Source organism: Hakea prostrata, chromosome 3 (genome assembly GCF_041222555.1).
Source record: "Hakea prostrata isolate BN-2017 chromosome 3, UWA_Hpros_2, whole genome shotgun sequence".
Taxonomy (NCBI): Eukaryota; Viridiplantae; Streptophyta; class Magnoliopsida; order Proteales; family Proteaceae; genus Hakea; species Hakea prostrata.
In genome coordinates, this window is record NC_142602.1 from 9,869,284 (window position 1) to 9,889,221 (window position 19,938).

The window sequence follows — 19,938 nt, forward strand, 5'->3', positions numbered from 1 at the left end:
TGCAGCTCATATTGTATGATGTATTTGTAAAGGAATCTGCATGAAGGCCCTTCTTCGGTTCAATGGCTCTTTTGCTGTATCCTTCCAGCAAGTCCTTTCAGAATCAGCGCCTGGCTCATAAATTAATGTAAATGAAAGGCTCGTACGTATCACTTATAGTTATAATGGTATTATTTTGATTAATTCTGAGCACAATTCAAGATCATTTTTAAAAGTAACATCACAGAAAAGATTTTAAATTTTCTAAGTAACACCAACAACATCACGGAAGGCTTTTGATCAGATCAAAAAGAAAAAGGGCTCTAGATTCACGAACACCACCAATACACAGGAACATGTACAAGTTTCATTCATTGTTTCTTGCGGACAACTTCTATAACAGAACCACCTCGTCAATATACAACAATTTTCCACTATATCTATTAGTATCTATTGTCTAAAGGGCATTCACATTCTAACAAATCATCGCGGATCTAACTATACTAAACATCAACAAACAGAATGTACATTAAACTCGATCCTTCAGTCGACGAGCTTGGAAGCCATCACATTGATGATGTTCCATTTCATATCAAGAGGTCTTCCTTCTCCTTAATCTCACCAAAAACCATCTAAAATTTAGGAAGCACTGATCGCCTGGGTATTACAACTGGAAACTCGAAAGAGAAAAAAAAAAAAAACTAGTGATGAAGCCTCTTTAAGAAATTTAAATTTCCTCCTTTGCCACTAGCTTTCTGGCACTTGCAACCGCTTCGACATAGTAATACAACCTCCAAAGAGTCACATTATCCTACAATGAACCATATATAGACAGCAAAACTTAGAGATCAGAACTGTCAAGTGAAAAATTAGAGTAGACTCAATTCATGACAAAGTACCCTGTTAAGAATTACCTCGTTTTCCAAATCAATATAGACCTCGTCACAAGGTCGACAATCTTGTGGCCTCCTATGTTGTACAATTTCGACAATACGGTCTAGATTTTTTGGTGGAAGCTCCTGAATAAGCTGGCGAAGCTTTTGCTTCTCAGTAATGGTCATTGACCTGGAATCAAGGGAACTTTAAAATTCACAAAGTACCATCACGAAAAGATTTAAAGGGAACTTTTCAAAAAAATTCTGAAAGTGTCTGTTGCAAATTTAGCAATATTTCATCTACACACTATACTGTTGTCTGAAGAAGCCCCTACATTTCTACTAGTAGAGCATCAAGTTAACCTTAACAAAACATGCATACAATACCACACAAGAATGCACTAACTTAAAAGCCCACCCGAAAACGTATATTGGGTTATTCGGGTAAGGATTAGCTTATATCTTGGCCCCATAACTGAACTCAGTTGACTTGGTAGCATTTAAACCACTTCGGTCGGCAGTCAGACCATGAATCCTACTCCACTGCATTATATGGGGTTTCTGGGGCCGTATCTGCCATACGGCCATTAAGACACATTAAGACACATCTTTAGTCACTGAAAATGAAGTCATCATTGACCTCTGCTGTTTTCCTGTCAATAAAGAACTACTTCATACTGAAAACATTAAATCACCACTTGCATAAATTATCCCCAAGAAAATACAAGAGACTTGTTCCCTGTCCCCAGAAACCTAAACAATTGCCTGCATCTCCCTTGCTCCCCATTGCTGCAACGAGTTGAAGAGAGCATATAAAACAAATCTAAGCAGTCTCTGCCTCTATTTTTCTTTGTAAAAATAAAAAAATAAAAAAAATCACCAAGAAATATGTATTGGAAAGAACAAGAAGAAGAAAGAAACTCTTAACAGGTATTTGCCAAAGCATTAGAGATTCTGGATTCACATATTGACCAAGAAATATGTATTGGAAACTGAGAAGAATCACCATATATTCTATTTTTTTTCCCTAACAGAAGGATAAAAAGCATTATACCTGCTCTTTAAGCAGTCTCCCTCTATTTTATTATTATTCTTTTTTTTAGAAAAAAAAAAAAGGGAAGAAGAAGAAGAAAGAAACTCTAACAGGTAACTACATATTGACCAAGATATTTATCGGAAATTGAGAAGAATCACCATGTAATCATTTTATTCCCCCCTAACAGGCGGATGAAAAGCATTATACCTGCTCTTTAACATCACAGTATCCAGAAGATCTTCAAGCTGCTGCTCCATGTGCCCTAGCTGAAAAAATGGAAGACTTTAGTGTGGCAAACATAATCACCTTGAAGATCCTGATATAGCACATGCGTGTCACTCAAATGCCTCACAGTAGACCTCAATAATCCTCAATGACACAACAAACTTCTGCTGGTCTATTTGAATCTTCACATTAAAAGAATTTACAAAAATACCTTTGCAAACAATTCATCAGAATGTTTTTTGACAGTTTCCTCAACCTCCAGTCCACCATTTTCTAAAATAACCCGCAGATCGTCATCCACCTGAAAGATCAAGGGAACAAACAAAAAAAAGGTACAAGTCAAGATCCCTTACATCTTTTTTCCCCCCCCCCCCCTTTTATTTAATTTTTGGTAAAAAACATAAGACCAAACTGAGCTAGGCGTCAGGTCACTAAGAAATCTACACTTTTTCCTTTTATTTAGTTTTTTCCTCTTTTATTTTTTGAACACCAACAAAAGTGTTGTAATGTGAATAATTGCTCCTCTAAAAGTATATTATTCATAAGACCTCAATAGGGTATTTATAGTTACAACCTAGTTAAGTCCTATACTAAGCAAGAAAATGAAATTTAGAAATAAAACTCTAGACTTATTAGGAAACATAATTCTATTCTAATTAAGAAACCTCAGTCCCTATTTTCAACACTCCCTCTCAAGTTTGAGCATAGATATTTATCATGCCTAACTTGCTCATAATGTAATTGAAAATCTTCATGCTCAAGCTCTTTGTGAGCACATCAGCCCATTGCTCATTTGAAGTAACAAAGGTGATATGAATCAGCCCAGCCTCAAGCTTCTCTTTGATGAAATGTCTGTCAATCTCCACATGCTTAGTCCTATCATGCTGTACTGGGTTATGAGCTAAGCTGATTGTTGATTTACTATTTGAGTATAATTATATAGGAACCTCCAAATCTGTCCCAACCTCTTAAAACAGCCCTTTAAGCCATAGTACCTCACAAATGCCTCCTGCCAAGTGTTAGGAATAGAAGTAGAGGACAAAGAGGAAATAAAACTGAAATTCTGAAGATAGAGACTGATATGAAACATAATTGGAAATAAAATGTTTGGTGCAAGTTCGAGGCTGCTTTTTTAATGCAATTGGTAAGTCCAAACTAGGATTATAAGAAGGGTCAAAGACAAACTCACCTGGAGGCACGGATTGTTCAGAGCCAGGAACCAAAGCTTTTGACTGGCTTGGTTCAGAAGGGGTCACTTGCTTTTTTTTTATAGGTCTTCAGAGGTCTAGTCTCCCCCTGTATATCATCCACCAGTTGTTCTTGTCCGGTCATTCCATCTTCCAAAGGAGGATCATCTCCAGGAATCTCAGGAGAAATATCAAAAGGAGGAATCAACACTGGAACCTCTTCACTAAAACTCTCCCCCTGAAAAGGTGTAGGGGAAAAAAAAGAATTTGTTCTTGGAACACAACATCCATAGAGACAAAAAAAGGACGATAACTAGGATGATAACACTTATACCCCTTCTGTGTAGGAGGATAACCCAATAAAATGCACTTTCATCACCAGGATCTAACTTTCCATGAACATGATGGTTCCAGACAAAGGCGAGACTACTGTACCTAAAAGAACCTCAAGGGGACAACGTTGGTTTAAGACTCGGGAAGGCATTCGGTTAATTAGATATGCCGCAGTAAGAACGGCTTCACCCCAAAACCGAATAGGCACATGCATATAAAACATAAGGGAACGTGCTACCTCAAGTAGATGTCTATTCTTGCGTTCGGTAACCCCATTATGAGGTGGAGTGTCGACGCAACTAGTTTGGTGTATGATGCCATGGTTCGCTAAGTAGGAAGGGAATGTGCCACCCAACTACTCAGTTCCGTTATCCGTACGAAGGATTTTGACTGTCACCCCAAACTGAGTCCTAATCATATTATTAAAATTTTGAAAGCACGAGAAAAAGTCATTTTTTTGGTGAAGTAAACCCATGTGGTCCTAGTACAACAATCAATAAAGGTAACAAACCATCTATGACTAGATACAGACACGGTCTGAGAAGGACCCCACACACAGAGTGAATGACTGAAGAAAAAAAAATTTACTACGATTATCTGAAATAGGGTAAACATGCCTGGTTTGTTTGGCCAAAATGCATGCCTCACAATAAAAATCATTCAAATTGCACCTTTTAATCAGATCAGGAAAAAATTTGGACAAAATGGGTAACAGGAACGTGGCCAAGACAATTATGCCACTGTAATAAGGTAAAAAATGTACGGGAGGTGGAACTAGAGACTGTAGAAAGAGCTGATGGGTTCCCATCCATTAAGTAGAGCCCCCCTTTTTGTCAACCACTGTCAATCGTAAGCCCTGTTTTCAAGTCCTGAAACACACAATGAGAAAGAAAAAAACTTATTTTGCAGTTCATATCACTAGTAAGGCTACTAATAGATAAAAGATTAGCCGAAAGCTTAGGAACATGCATGACATTAGAGAAGGTAAGAGAAGGCAAACAGATCTATTTCCTAGAGATAAGGGAGAGAGACCCATTAGTCGTTCGAACATCTTGAGCAATAAGGACAAATGAATAAGTATGAAACAAAGTAGATGAGTCTGTCATTAGTGTCATATGGTCGGTTGCCCCAGAGTCGATTACCCAGGAGGGATAAGTCAAATTGACATTCTGACAACCAAAAATACTTGTGGGGATTTGTGGATCAACAGAGGGATCAATAACAAAGGCTATATTCGTACTGGAAGTCGGTATTGAAGAAGATGAGTCAAGTCTGGACATCAATTGACGAAGGTGCTGGAGCTCATCTGAGAAAAGAGGTGTTGGAATACTCAAGGTGTCAGAACTGGCTTGATTTGCAAATGCTTGATTGCTGCCTTTGATTCCATTTCTATCTCCTCCACCAGAATTTGTTGGACGTCCATGCAACTTCCAACACTTGTCCTTTGTATGACACTCTTTTCCACAATACTCGCATTTTACTGGAGGGCAAAAATTACCAAAACTATATTTATTATTGCCATAACCAGCTACCAATGTAGATCTATTAGATGTTTTGAGTGTATACCATAGCTGTCCTTCGATTGTCCTCGGTATCTACCATGGTATAGGCTTGAGCCAGAGAAGGGAAAGGCTATTTAGAAAGGATCTGTGCACTAATTTGGTCAAATTCTATATTCAATCCTACCAAAAAATTATAAACTCTTTGTTTATCTTCCCATTGTTGATAGGCAATAGCATCTTCAGCATTCTTCGGAGTAAACTTCCCATAGAAATCTAAAGTCTGGTAATATCCCCAAAGAGTGTAATAGTACTGAGAAAGATGAAGGTCCTTCTGTTGTAATTGGTTGATTTTTCGTCTAATTTCAAAGCATTGTGCATCATTACCAACTCTGGAGTATGTATCTTTAGTAACTTTCCAAATATTTTTCGCATCAAGGAGGAGATAACTCTCTGCTATGCTAGATTCAATGGAGTTGATGAGAAAACCCATGACCAAGCATTCATTTATATACCACTTGGAAAGTTGCAGATCAGGTGTGGAAGGTTTTGTAGAAGTCCCATCAAGATGGCCGGTAAAACCACGAGCACCAACAGCGAGGGAAATTGAATGAGACCATTTAAGATAATTTGTCCCATTAAGTTTCACAATGGTTATCTAAAGTGAAAAAACTCACGATCCTTATGAATGGAAGACATAGGACTCTTCAGATGTACCAAATAAAGGAGATATGGGATCAACTATCATCGCAAGGAGAAATTATTCAAGAAGTCCCTGAAATTGTCGCAAATTGAAAAAAAATCCTGAACTTTTTCAGAATTACGAAAAAGTCCTTGTAATTTTTTAAAATTACCCCCACTAATTCACGTGAAAATTATCTCCTTAGGTTACCTCCAATTGGTATATTGTTGAATCAAAGTACACCAGAAAAATTTCCAGGAAAGACTGGAGGGACGCAACCGGTCCGCTTAAATACCAGACTCCTTAGACAAAATTTTCCTGGACATGCACTTAATCACCAAATACACATTTCCAGGATATCCAAAAAGAAAACAAACACGTGAATAGCGACTTCAAAAAATAAATTCTACAGCACCTCTCTCTGTAAGATGAAAACAAAACCTTGCTCTAATACCATGTTGTAATGTGAAGAATTGTTCATCTAAAAGTATATTATCACAAGACCCCAATAGGGTATTTATAGTTACAACTTAGTTAAGTCCTATTCTAAGTAGGAAAAGGAAATATAAAAATAAAACTTTAGACTTATTAAGAAACATAATCCTATTCTAATTAGGAAACCTCAATCCATGTTTTCAACAAAAAGGAATCTACGCTTTTGAGGTAAATATTTAGGCAAATTGATGTGAAGGTAACAAACTGAGCTAGGCCTCAGGTCACTAAGACATAGGAATCTTAAGACTCTCAGGTTAGCGAAGACATCAATTTTGTTACTCTGCATGAGTGGGCGTTTGTAGGGGTGTGTGTGTGTATATGAGAGAGAGAGAGAGAGAGAGAGAGAGAGAGAGAGAGAGAGAAGGGGGGGTGACTTGTCCTTCTACCCAACTTCCTCCACTTCTTTTGATACAGCTCCACAAAAAAAAACATATCCCCAGAGACATCAATCTGAAGCCTGAATAGAAGAGAAGCTCATATTATTACTTCACCTTCCTCCTACTTTCCATCAACTTTGTTTGAAACCAATGGAAGTTCACTGTTCTTTTTGTATCTGATTCCACAAGCATTACAAAAGGACAGACGGACAAACCGCCAAAAAAGAAAGATCCAACAAGTTCAAGACCACACAACCAAAAATTGGGTCAACGAGATCAGAAGAAATGAAGGGTGGTGGGGAGTTTGATTCTCTCAGTCTTAAGCCAATCCGACCGACAGCATTGCCAGAGAATAGGTCATCTGTAGTGGCTACCTTTGTGAACCTAAACTTAAATTTGTATAATTTTGCAAAATGAAACATAAGACTGACTAGTATTGTAAAGGAAAAAGTAAAAACAAGTAATCCTGTAATTTCCCCTTCATTTTTTCAAAGTACAATTTTCCCAAAGTAGCAAACACCACCGGAAAGAATGTAGTTGCCTAATGTTCCAATATAAATTACATATTTTAATTTGATAAGCTGCTGCAAACCCCAAATGTAGGGTTTGTCTTCAGCATCAATTCAAGGGAACCAGCAGTAAAGTCAGGGTTTTACATCTCTGTGGTTATAGGGTAGGGCTGCTTTTGATTGATTTTGGGGATGGGAATAGGATAAACAAGGTTCAGGTATTGGATGGAAGCTAGGGTTCAAAGAAATTCAACTGGATCCTTGCTGTAATTTAATTTCAGATTTGAATTTCTATGTTTAGCGTTTCAGAAAATTAGGGTTTCCAAACGGCGGCTAGAATCAGGGTTAAGGCCGAAGGTAAAGGAGGGAAGGTGGATAACAATTCTAAATTCTAAAAGGAACTAGGTTTTGGTTGAAGGGTTTGAAAGATCAAAGCGAAAGAAGGCTAGGGTTTCTAGGGCTTCAGGGCAGCAAAAAAGAATCAGGGTTTAGACTACAGTTTTGTTGGTCCGATTGGGCTGATACTGAGCGGGAAGGTCAGTAGGATTAGGATGAGTTTCATAAAGTTAAGAGACAGATCTAATGCTTAGTTGTCATAGATCTGACCTTGACTTCTACGTCTTTTGAGAAGTTTGAAAATTCCAGAAAAATTCAGAGAAAAAAGGGGGGGGGGGGGATACGGGGGTTAGGGTTTAGGGGAAGAAGAATGGATTCACACTTTCTAGGGTTTAAGGGGATAGTTAGGCCCAAGGTTGGGAACGAAAACTATGGGAGTGGAGGGGGAAAAGGTTTCCTAAAGGGATTGGGAGATGGGAGGGTTAACCTAGGGTATAGGATTTGGGAAAGAACTATGGCTGTTGCAGGCTGGGGGAATGGGAAGAAGAAAAGTTGCAAAACAGAAAAGAAAGGAGAAAGGTAGGGGCTAGGGGTCGGAGTTTAATTGCACTTACTTGTAGGAGAGAGAGGGAGGTAGAGGCACTCGAATAACAGAACTCCACAACAGCCGCAGGGTTCCTTCCTCAAGGAACCCAACTCCAATATTCATCTTCAATTCTCAGTTTATTCAATATTCAAAATCTATCCTCTTTACAAGCTAGAGGCTACATTTATAGCCTTACATGTACTAGATTATAGAATTCTAGATTATAGATAGGACTCAAAATAGGACTCAACATTAGAAGGTGAATAAAACTAGGACTTCTACTTGGACTTAAACTGGAAAGCAAACAAACTAGGACTCAACTAAATAAAAGGGCAAACATTTAATGACTTCTAATTTAAGAAGGAATACTTTTTAAGATAGGACCCCAACTTAGAAAATTAAACAAAGAGAGACTTCTACTTTGGGACTCCCACTCTACTAAGAACTCTCACATGTCCTATCCTAGAATTATTCAAATTACACACAATAGTAGTACAAGACTCCTTGTAGAAATTGGAAATTGGAAATTGGAATACAACTAAAGGAATCCCTCTCTAATTGGTACTCCTAACTTGACTTAGACTCTTTCATAAGCTAATCAAAGATTAACTCAAATATAAAAATAAGAGCAGGACTAGAATCCTAATAAATTTATTGTTCTACTTTAGTCAAGTAGGTTTCCACCACGGGCACCCAAAATGACCAAACTGCCCCTATGCTGGCAGAATTTCTCTGGGTTGCTGACAGGACTGCTGGGTTCTGGCAACCTCCCTGGGGTTCTGGAATACCAGTGTTCCGGCATATTGGCATTATGTTTTCTCTAAAGAAAAATCACTTTCCTCGCCCTATCAATAATGTGTGCACCTGTTGCACTTTTCAATTATAGGCTGGAGATGAAGTTAAGTCCAGTGATTAATATAACTGCAGGGAAAAAAATCAAAGAAATTTCTTCAAGGAGAAGCAGGCATATAATCAGACTTAAGTCGAAGAAATTTATTCAAGGAGAAGCAGCATAGAATCAGACCTCCCCAAAATCTTCCTTTTCAGCAGGCATCTTGCCATCAATCAATGAACGGGAAGGGGACATCTTCTGCTTCTTACAAGGAGGTTCATTCAAGTCTGCGCTAGATGCATTAGAACTGCTTGGTAAACCCGTTTTCTCCCTCAGAAATGCTTTTATTTTGCACATGGCCATGACAGGACCTACCATCTGCATTCAACATGTTATATCAATGGCATAGAATTCTTCAAAATTGAGAATAGTCATGAGCTGCCATATGTGCTTAAAGTAAGTGAGACAAAAAATCAACATTACATTCTCAGTAAATGATATTCTGCGATAAAATATTTTCAGAAAAATTAATCACTGAATATGAAAACCTACGTTCATCTTTTAGGTTAAATCATACAGTTCTGAAAACAGAGGCAAATCAAAACCAAAACTCATAGTCTCCTTGAAAACCAAACCGAATGCAGGAATTTACTTAGGACCCACTTAGCATATATAGACACACCTGTACATCCACAACTGTATAATAGCATAATATTGTATTCTGATTTCCACATATCATACATATTGCCCCTCTGGATCACCTGAGAGGAGATGCATCCCCCAAGCCCCAAAGTCTGTAGGATAACATAAAAAACTGTCACCAAAATTAACTGGCATTTTCTACCTCTTCAGGTTCAGTCATTTCAGTGTCGCAATTCTGCAATATGCGCCATACAAAATGTCACCCTTCATCACCAGTCTACTTCAGCAGTCAATGTTATCATGACAAACTAGACAACAAGAAACTTCCCATAGAGGTCTGCCCCATTTCTAATATCATTTGTTTTAAATGAATAGCTTGTTTCTAATACCTTCTTTTCAACAATTGAATAGACTCTACATTCAGATATGCACAAAAGGAATAAGGCCTTCAAGCATACCTCATCGACTTCTTTATTCAGGAACAGCACACTTTCTTTGAGGGATGCCTTTAGTCTTTCTCTCTTAAAGTCTGGTAACCCATCTCCTATGCCATCACAGAATAACGAACTGGAAGCAGCATGACTTTTGGTTTCTCTACCACATTCACCATGAATGTTCTTAGTTTGGACCTTTGCACATGTTGCAGGTGATTCATGAGTCTGGGAAGAGGATGGCGAAAGGAATTCCTCATCTTGAGATAACAATTGAACTATTTCTCGTGTATGGTAACCAAAGTAGTTAGGCCCTGGCTCCTTGTGTTCAGCATGAGGAACTGAAGTATCTGGCATCATAAAATTGCTAAAACTGCAGACAACAAATTATTTATAATCAGTTTGAATTTCCCTTCTGGGGGATAGCATGAGGGGAAGGGTAGAGTCTAAAGAATTAGAAGAAAATAACTAGGGAGAATTTGGAAGGTCATCACATGCATCAGTCAAAAACTTAAGAGAGACTAATGAATAGTGTCCAAGCTCAGAAGACAGACAAATCACACCATGAAGCCAAGGACAAATTAAAAGAAAGCCCAAGGCTACAGCTTGCCTCCAACCCCTTTCTTTTTTGTTGTGAGTGCGTGGGGGCCTTGAGTCAATAGGATCTCATTTTCACCCACATTTGTGCCTCTAAGAAGGCAAACCATGAAATGCTTACTGGGACTAGAATACTTAACTCTCAGACCAAATTCTGAAGAATCCCTTGAAGTTCAATGCTAATCAGAACTATGTTAAATATTTTTATTTAATTTAAAAAAAAAAATCAACTTCTTTATTTTCAAATGGGAGGTCCATGAATGTCATGTTACCAAGGTGCGATAATTCGCTCCTCGCCGGTTCACTACCTAGCGAACCGGTCGAAATGGTGAAATCTCGCCGATATTTCTGCGAGATTTTGCCCAATATTTGGCATATTTCGCCCCCCATTTCGGGGGGTATTTTTGGTCATTTTGGGCTGAAAGTTGGTGTCTACCCTAATTTGATGCCAACATTTAGTAAATTTGAATTATTTTCTATAAATTCTTCCATATAAATACTCCTTCCTAGTCACATTTAACATGTTACCTTCTGAGGCCTAAATCATACGGATATAATTGAAAAGATGAACCGTTGACCTTAAAGATCCTATTACAGAATCCATTCATAATTTAAATTTTTCCATAAAATTTTTCATGTATATACTATTCCCTAACCACATTTGGCACGTTGCCTTTTGAGGCTTGAATCACTATGGTACAATTGATAAGATTGTTCATTAATCTTGAAGATTTTGCTACAAAATGTTTGCCTAATTTGAATTATTTCCAGAAATTATTCTATGTAGACTCTCCTCCCTAACCACATTTGGCACATTGCCTTTTGAGTCTTGAATCATTGGGACATAATTGGTAAGATTGTACATTGACCTTGAAGATTCCGCTATAGAATCGCGAAAGAAATAGCCTAAAAAATCACGAGAAATCGCCAAAATGTCGTAAAAAATAAAGATCTTGTCGATATGCCGAAATCTCAGCGATATTTTGCAATCTCGCATATCGTTTATTGTTTCGGTTTGGTGTTCACCGAAATGGTAGAAATTCGGCAAAAATTCGCCAAATTCAAATTTCGACGTAAAGTTGTACCTTGGTTGTTACCCCTTTCCCTTGAATCCACAACCAGATTTCAGAAACTGAACAGTTTTTTCCTGGATGATAGTGCATTTTCTAATAGCGACTCCAAAAGCTTTTGCTTGGCTTAACAGAGAGTTGACATCCATCATCAGCCCACCAACTGGAAAATAAGCCACTCTATCATCCAATTAATAGGAAATCAGGTCAGCCACCATTCACCCAATAAGAAATAAGATGTTTCATCAGCCAACCAATAGGAAAGCTCCAATCTGACCCATTTTGTCCTGCCTAAAGAAAAGTTCTGAATGACCTAAGACTTCACAAACAATAAGAAAACGTTGCCAACTCGAACAAGAAAAAAATATACTCTTAATCCAAAATCAACAGCAACAACTAAGCCTTATCCATACTAAATGGGTTGAGCTACAAGAATTTCTTGAAAAACAAAGTTTAGATAATATAAAAGTAAAAGATAGAAACTCAGAACCATTGATGACAAGGCAGAAATCTCTCACCTATGTGGGTTCGGCTACATGGAACATTGCCATCCAATCAGCCCTATTCGAGGCCATACTCGAGAAAAAGGCTTGAATCATGCAAGTTTTTCGTCACTAATTTTCTTGCGATCATTTTAAACCTCCTTTTGGATCTTTTAGTCCTCAATTTGAATGAAATCGCTCTTTTGAACTGGTGCAGCCCAAGACCTCCATTGGACATGATCATACCACCCTTGACAGACACTCTTGAAGCTTATCATAAACCGACTTCAGTCACAAATTCTTTCTTCTATCCTTGCAGTTTCATCTCACCTCTCCAAAACTTAATTGCCCAACAGTCTAAACTATTCTTATAGCTGATTGTAAGACATTCTTATAGAAATGTCCTAAAGAAACACATCGACTACAGAAGACTCCAAAGTCCAAACACATCTGTCCACTTCATTCATTCTATCTTGATCCCCTAAGTCACAGAACACTCCGGCAAGATTTATCCCCTTCATCTGTCATTTTTTACCTCACTTTATTCAGAACTGAACCCAAATATCTAAAATACTTTTCCTCTGAGATCTCCTTTTCAACAATATTCACCACCTCATTAATTGTCTCAATATGGCTGAAGTTTTACATTACATGCTCTGTCTTCATTGTACTTATCTCAATGCCTTTTGATTCTTAGACAGACCTCCGAAATTTCAACTTACTATTATTAATCAATGCCTTTTCCTCATCTACAAAAGCAATGTCATCAACAAATATGTTCCTTCGGTTAAATATGGACGAATGTTGTAACAATCCCAAGATCTATAACCAATAATAGGTAACAGAGAAGAAAGAGAAATTGACGGAGAAGAAGAGAGAATAATTGAATGCTGGAGATAGAATTTGTATGTTCTACCATACCAGCAAGCACATATTTAAGAATCTGTTTGTTCTACCATACCAGCAAGCACATATTTATAATAAATCTGAAATAGAATTACAAAAGGAAATATAACTCAAAAATAACTTCAAACTCTTACGTAATTAAACCTAAAGCTTAGCACAAAAACTCACTTAGATTTAAGACATTAATAACCGATAAGGAAACCACTAGTAACCAAAGACCCCAACCAATAAGACAAACCACCCCATATTGTGTTACATTATGTTCTCTCTCATTATCTCTGCCACTTCCTCTCAAAATGGAGTATACACAAAGAAAGCTCCAGCTTGGACAAATAAAAATAAACTTCAACGGCAGCACCAGTCTTGATTCATGTAGCAATCAGACACCAACAAGCTCAAATCAAAACCCCAATCAACTAGAAGGTGTTCGCAGTAACCAACGAAAAAAATCGAACACCCTTCCCAAAGGTCTCAAAATATAGCAGGCAATAGAAAAGTCCATCGAATGTAGCACCTAACAGCTACAAAAAAATCCACCAAATGTAGCACCCTAAAGGCTACATAAAAGTCCATAAAATTGCAGCTCTAATGCGTACACAAAAAATCTCATGAAAGTGTCACTCCCATGGCCACAAAAAAAAATCCATAAAAAAGTGTACCTCCAATGACCACAAAACCCCAAGGAAGGCACTCCAACAATCAGACTCACTCTTGGGTCCATTAACAACAACAATAAGCCCTGTCCCAACTAAATGGGGTCGGCTACATGGATTCTTGCCCTCCAATCAATTATGTTCGAGGCCATGCTAGATACAAGGCCCAAGCTATACATATCCTTTCTCACCACTTCTCCTAAGGTTATCTTAGGTCTACCCTTAGCTCTTTTAGTTCCTTCAATATGGATTATATCACTTCTCCGAACAGGAGCATTTATAGGTCTCCGTTGAACGTGGTTGTGCCACCCCAAACGACTTTCTCTAAGCTTATCACTTATGGGAGCAACTCCCAGACCAACTCTAATATGATTGTTCCTTATCTTATCCATCCTAGTTTTGCCACTCATCCATCGTAACATCCTCATTTCTGCTACACTGAGTTTATCTATATGGTTCTTTTTAACAGCCCAACACTCTGCACCGTACATCATAGCTGGTCGAACAACGGTCCTATAAAATTTTCCTTTAAGCTTTAATGGAATACGCCGATCACATAAGACCCCAGACGCACCTCTCCACTTCATCCACCCTATTTTAATTCTTTGGGAAACCTCATCCTTTAAATCACCTCTTTTACTTATAATTGAACCTAGGTACCTAAAACAATCACTCTGAGGAATCTCTTTAAAGAACCTAGGTCCAAAGTATCACCACTTCATCATCTGCCCGATCATGACTAAAGTTACAAACTAGATATTATGTCTTCGATCTACTAAGTTTAAAGCCTTTTGATTTCAAAGCTACTCTCCATGATTCTAATTTGGTATTAATCCCCACTTGTGTCTCATCAATCAACACAATATCATCCGCAAAAAGCATACACTAGGGGACCTCATCTTGAATGTCTTTGGTTAATTCATCCATTACCAGTGCAAATAGATATGGGCTTAAAGTTGACCCTTGATGTAGCCCAACTGTTATCGGGAATTCATTACTTTGTCCCCCCACTGTTCTAACACTAGTCACCAAACCATCATACATATCATTAACTATATCTACATATTTACTTGCAACACTTCTTTTCTCTAGTACTTGCCAAATTAACGCTCTAAGGACTCTATCATAAGCTTTTTCTAAGTCAATAAATACCATATGAAGGTCTTTCCTACATTCTCTATACCTTTCCATAAGTCTCCTAATTAAGTAAATAGCCTCTGTTGTAGATCTTCCCGGCATAAACCCAAATTGGTTCTCCGTAACTCTTGGGTCCATTAAAATCCAGAAAAAGTTTCTTCCGGTCAACATCTTCAATCTCCCACTCATGTGTATTATAACACCTGACCAAAAGCACTAATAATCACCTTAAATGACGAATATCTCAACAAATTTCACAACAAATCCCAATATGTCTTCAATCATTCCCACACGACAACAAATAAAATCCCAAACTGATGTGATCCATGATCCACCAAATGACAACATTAGTAAGTAATCTATCCATCCCAACTCAATCATGGGTTCCAAACTTTTTTCACAGCTCATGGGCTTACAAAATCAACAAGCTGACCCAACTTAAAGATGGAATGGCAAATCTGTAAATATCACAAATTGAAATGGGAATGGTATGAATGTAATTAGAGAAATCCCAAAAAGGAAAGACAAAGAAAAGCTAAAGGATAAACTTGGAAGGAGAATATTCTCAATGGCAAAATGTAAATAGCATGAAAAGATATAGAGACAGATTAAGGTAGGAAATAATCATTAAATAAGTTGTCCTAAAAAAACAAGATATCAAAAAGGCAATGCGAGGTGGATTATATGGAAGGAAAGTAAGCTAAAAATAAAGGGTGAATAGGGTGAACTAAAGTATAAATTTAAGGAAACAAAAAAAGAAACCAATCCTAATTAGATATTTCACGAAAGAGAGCAAATCTAGGAATCGAAAAAAAGGAAGTGCAACTATCTTTAGAATGGTAATCTTGGTGACCAAATAAAAAAGAATCTAAAAGACACATAAAAGAACATCTCCAGTAACACAAAAGGAAATTAAACCCACAAATAGACCAAATAACATGATTGCCTCTTCTTTTCCTTGCGATAAGGAACCAAAAAAAGGGGAGGCAGAATTATGGGAAACCCACTCAAACTGGAAACCTTTAAAAGAAACCAGAAAATTAAGGGAATCAATAACAGCAAATCAAAGCAACAAGACCAATATCACATGTAAATTTTTCTGCAAACTACAGGTGGAAAAGCTTGGAATTGAACACAACAATACCATCTTCCACCCATACTCAATCAATGGCGGAAATCCAACAACTACAGTATTCAGCCCACATTCAACTCCAAGAATGAGATAAGAACAACAAAGTTCTCCATCAAAACGACAAAAAAGAAACAAAAACTTCTCTTCAATCATAGATTTGCTTACGAACCCACCAACAATGATCATCACTATTATTGTATTGACCCATATAAAAAACTTCTCTTCTCAAGAGATCCTGGTCATCACAATTGTTGTATTGACCCATACAAAATAAAAAAATGAGATCCTTGTTCAATGAGGAAGAACTAGGATTTCGTTTACAAACCAAACACCTTAAACAACTCTCAAACCAACAATGGATCATGGCTTTAATACCATGTAAGCAATCCCAAGACCTATACCCACTGTACTAGGCAGAAAGAAGAACAAAGAGAAATTGAGGGAGAATAATTGAAGAACACGGTTGGGCCATAGAATATGTGTTCTACTGTTCCAACAAGCACAAATTCATAATAACCTAAAATAGAATTACAATAGGAAATATAGCTCTTAACTCTTACCTAATTAAGCCTAAAACTTAATAGAAACCTCACGTAAATTAGGACATTAATAACCAAAAACCCAAACCAATAAGGAAACCACTAATAACCATAACCCCAAACTAATAAGGAAACCATGATTGGGAGACTCCCCCTATCGTGTTACATCATGCAATCTCTCATACATAAAACACAAATATATAAAGTCAAATTGCTTACATCATGGTTCAATATTGCACCCCGAGTAAAGTATTAGGATTAAGCACTTGTCAGTCATCCCAAAGCCCAGACTTATGGAGAAGGCGCAACTTTATTCCTTACAATTACAGCATGGCCAATCATCCAAAAGCCCAAACTTATAGAGAAGGCACAACTCTATTCCTTATAGCATATCCAACACACATACCGATTCAAGCCAAGATTTAGGGTGACACCTTGAACCATCTCACTACTGTCAAGAACCTAACTCCCCCCCCCCAAAAAAAAATCATACCACTGGAGAGACTCGAATCGGCGACCACCCAATCTGATTCCACTTCTTAGGATCAAATGAATACCAATCATCCAAAAGTCATGACTTGTAGAGAAGGTACAACTTTATTTCCTTCTAGTCAAGCTAGCTCCAGGAGAGACCTTGCGCCAACTTAGTACCATTCGAGATCCCAAAAACAAGGGAAGATAGCAAATTGTCGAATAAGGTGGGCATTTGACGAAGAGAATCATTATTAGGCCAATGGGTGAGATATCAAAGGGCATAAGGTTGTGGGCTTCCTTTCCCTTATGTTGGATTTCATAAGTATAGATTGAGTGTTTCTTGAAGAGAGAAGGTGTTGAGTCCATGGGTGAGGGTAAGATGTGAGAAGGCATATGCAAGAATCTACACAAAAGTGTTGTGGGCTTCCTTTTCCAATATGAATTAGATGCAATACGCATATTACATAAAATATTCCAATTATTTACAACTAAAGCAATAAGAAAAATACTTAATAAAGTAAATAAACAAATAAATTAAACCATGTATGCCCACCATCTATCCCACATCCATATTTTATACCACCAAAGTACCTCAATACGATGAAAACCCATGCATAGCTCTACATTATTCCATCTAACCTTGATTAAATCCTTTGATCCTCAAAAGCTTTAAGATATATAAGCTAGAAAAAATAAAAGGCCTTCTCAATGTAAATCATCACATAACAAAATTAAATAACCTTTTCACAACTTAATGAGATCAGCCACATGGATCCTTACTCTCCAATCAAAATCATATAGCTGTCTTCTAAGTCATATATTATAAGTCCATGCATGCTTTTTTTTCACCACCTAATCTCATAGTTGTGATAAAGGGAAAAGAAGAGGATATGGATCATCCACCCACATAGAAAGAAAATTTTTCAACCCACATGTTTAAATTCATGTGCCATGGATCTAAAAACAAATTTTTTTTTTTTTCCAAAAAAAATTTGGCAATGAAATAATTTGGATTTTCTCTACCTCAATCAAAGAGTATTTTGTTTTAGATTCAACATATGTAATGAATAGAATCATGTGAGTTGGAAAATTTCATCACATGTGGATGGAGGTTGTAGAATCTAAAAGTCAAAATTTTCAGATTTACAAAAAACCAATCTAATGAACTAAGACCCACCACAGCCACCTTAAATTCAAAACTTAAGAACCATACTTGCTTTAAGGATGCACAAGAACTTCATTATCAAGGTTGCTTACCTTTGTTGCTTGATATAAGAAACACAAATTCTGGATCAACTTTGACCAGCAGTCACTACAGCCATCATACTCTTGTCCTCATTTCCCAATGCAAGAAAAGTTACATCACCACCATTTGCTTCTTCCCTTCCTACCTTCTCCTTCTTTCCTTCCACTTCCCCTTTCCTCTCCATGTGATCTAGGGTTTGAAACAATAGAGCATATTTATAGGCAGAACATAGGGTGAAATGGCAAAAATACCCTAACATATTTTATACTAAGAGAAGGGGAAAAAACTAGAAATGTAAACATAGGATTAGTAAGGAAAGACGACGGAGAAGGAGACCAGAGCGATTGGATTTTGATGCGATTTTGGAATATCCATTAATACAGCGATCCAAACGGATAAACCCTTGTGCTTGTCGGAGGGCAACCTCTCTCGCCGCCATCCCCATTCCAGAAGCGGCAGAAACCCTGGGTTGTAGAAAATTGTGGCTGTAATATCATTCCTCCTCGTCTTAATTATTGCGAAAATTGAAGGGATAACACGTGGACAATGAAATTACCAGGGAAAAAAGGGGAAAAAGATGAGATTAATTCGAAAGGTATTAAAAGAGAAAATCAGCCCACGATAGCCAGTGAGGCGTAAGCAGCGTAACCCTGTATGAATCCCAGCGCTAATCCCTTGGTGGTGGGACTTGACCTATCTTTGTGTCGCGTAAAAGGAGATTTAATTAAAACGTATGCAAAAAAAAACCAAGACATACTAATACAAGCAAAAATCAGCCCACGATAGCCAGTGAGGCGTAAGCACTTAGCGTTAATCCCTTGGTGGTGGGACTTGACATTTGTTTGTCTCGAGCATTCGCAAACATAGATTATTTTTGAAGTAAGAGGATATTTAATTAAAACGGATGCAACAAAAATCCAAGACATCCTGAATAAGCTTCACAAAACCAAGGAATGGAATTAAACCATACAGTTCTACTTGTCATAGACTAGGCATTCCTAGCTAGAATGTCAGCTATAGAGTTAGCCCATCTAGAAATATATTGAACCGACCAAGACGGTTCATGGGTAAAAATGATTATGGAATTTTAAAAGAAAAAAAGTTTTGAAAAAGTTTTACTTTTAATATATATTATTATTTTTTAAGGCAATCATTAAATTTTTAATTTAGTGCTAATTCTTCTTAGTCTAGGCAATGTTTTATTCTAATTACAACTATTAGATCTCAAAAATATCAAGTATGATAATTTAAGATTAAACCTATCAATTTTTTAAAATGCCACTTGTTGTAATCCAAAAGTTATATGAATATATGAAAGATACATGTGTAACAGTAAACAATGACTCGTATAGATATACACCATAAAATAAGATTGATAATGCTTAGTAGGTTAGGAAAAAATTAACCACAAATGATGATGTGATATCATCACAAATTATATGTATGCAAACATTGTTAAATAAGTTTTCGTAGTAATTCTCCAATAGTGATTGTATTGGTGAAACAATATATTGTTTATTACCATTAAAAGGTTATTCAATGGGCCTCTTAATGAAATATGTTATGGGTTCAATACTCCCTCTTAGTAAATTCTAATTACAAATAAAAGCAACCATAAGAATAGAGTTGAAGTGTGCATAAACGGACTTCGATGATCCTCATATACAAGAAAAAAAAA

The 19,938-nt window shown here is 37.1% G+C and overlaps 1 protein-coding gene across 2 annotated transcripts; it reads right to left on the reverse strand.

Moving 5' to 3' along the window:
* Window positions 1–42: 42 nt before the first annotated feature.
* On the reverse strand, window positions 43–18,978 carry LOC149020752 (uncharacterized). Of its 2 annotated transcripts, XM_089148969.1 has the most exons (8): window positions 18,597–18,978; window positions 18,272–18,449; window positions 10,052–10,397; window positions 9,144–9,329; window positions 2,327–2,416; window positions 2,098–2,156; window positions 894–1,044; window positions 43–790 (listed from the first exon to the last, which is right to left on the reverse strand). In XM_089148969.1, the coding sequence occupies exons 3-8, from the start codon at window positions 10,382–10,384 to the stop codon at window positions 707–709; spliced, it is 903 nt and encodes a 300-aa protein (XP_089005095.1). In that variant the 5' UTR covers window positions 10,385–10,397; window positions 18,272–18,449; window positions 18,597–18,978; the 3' UTR covers window positions 43–706. The 2 variants fall into 2 exon arrangements, with proteins under 2 accessions (XP_089005095.1, XP_089005094.1); XM_089148968.1 differs by having other exon boundaries at window positions 18,272–18,978.
* Window positions 18,979–19,938: the final 960 nt, after the last annotated feature.

Excerpts from the sequence above, each read along its gene's own strand:
- LOC149020752 (XM_089148969.1), bottom strand. The coding sequence starts at position 10,384 with ATGATGCCAGATACTTCAGTTCCTCATGCTGAACACAAGGAGCCAGGG. Across the intron at positions 9,330-10,051 it reads TGAATAAAGAAGTCGATGAG|ATGGTAGGTCCTGTCATGGC; the intron begins GTATGCTTGAAG and ends TGTTGAATGCAG. Across the intron at positions 791-893 it reads ATATTGATTTGGAAAACGAG|GATAATGTGACTCTTTGGAG; the intron begins GTAATTCTTAAC and ends GGTTCATTGTAG.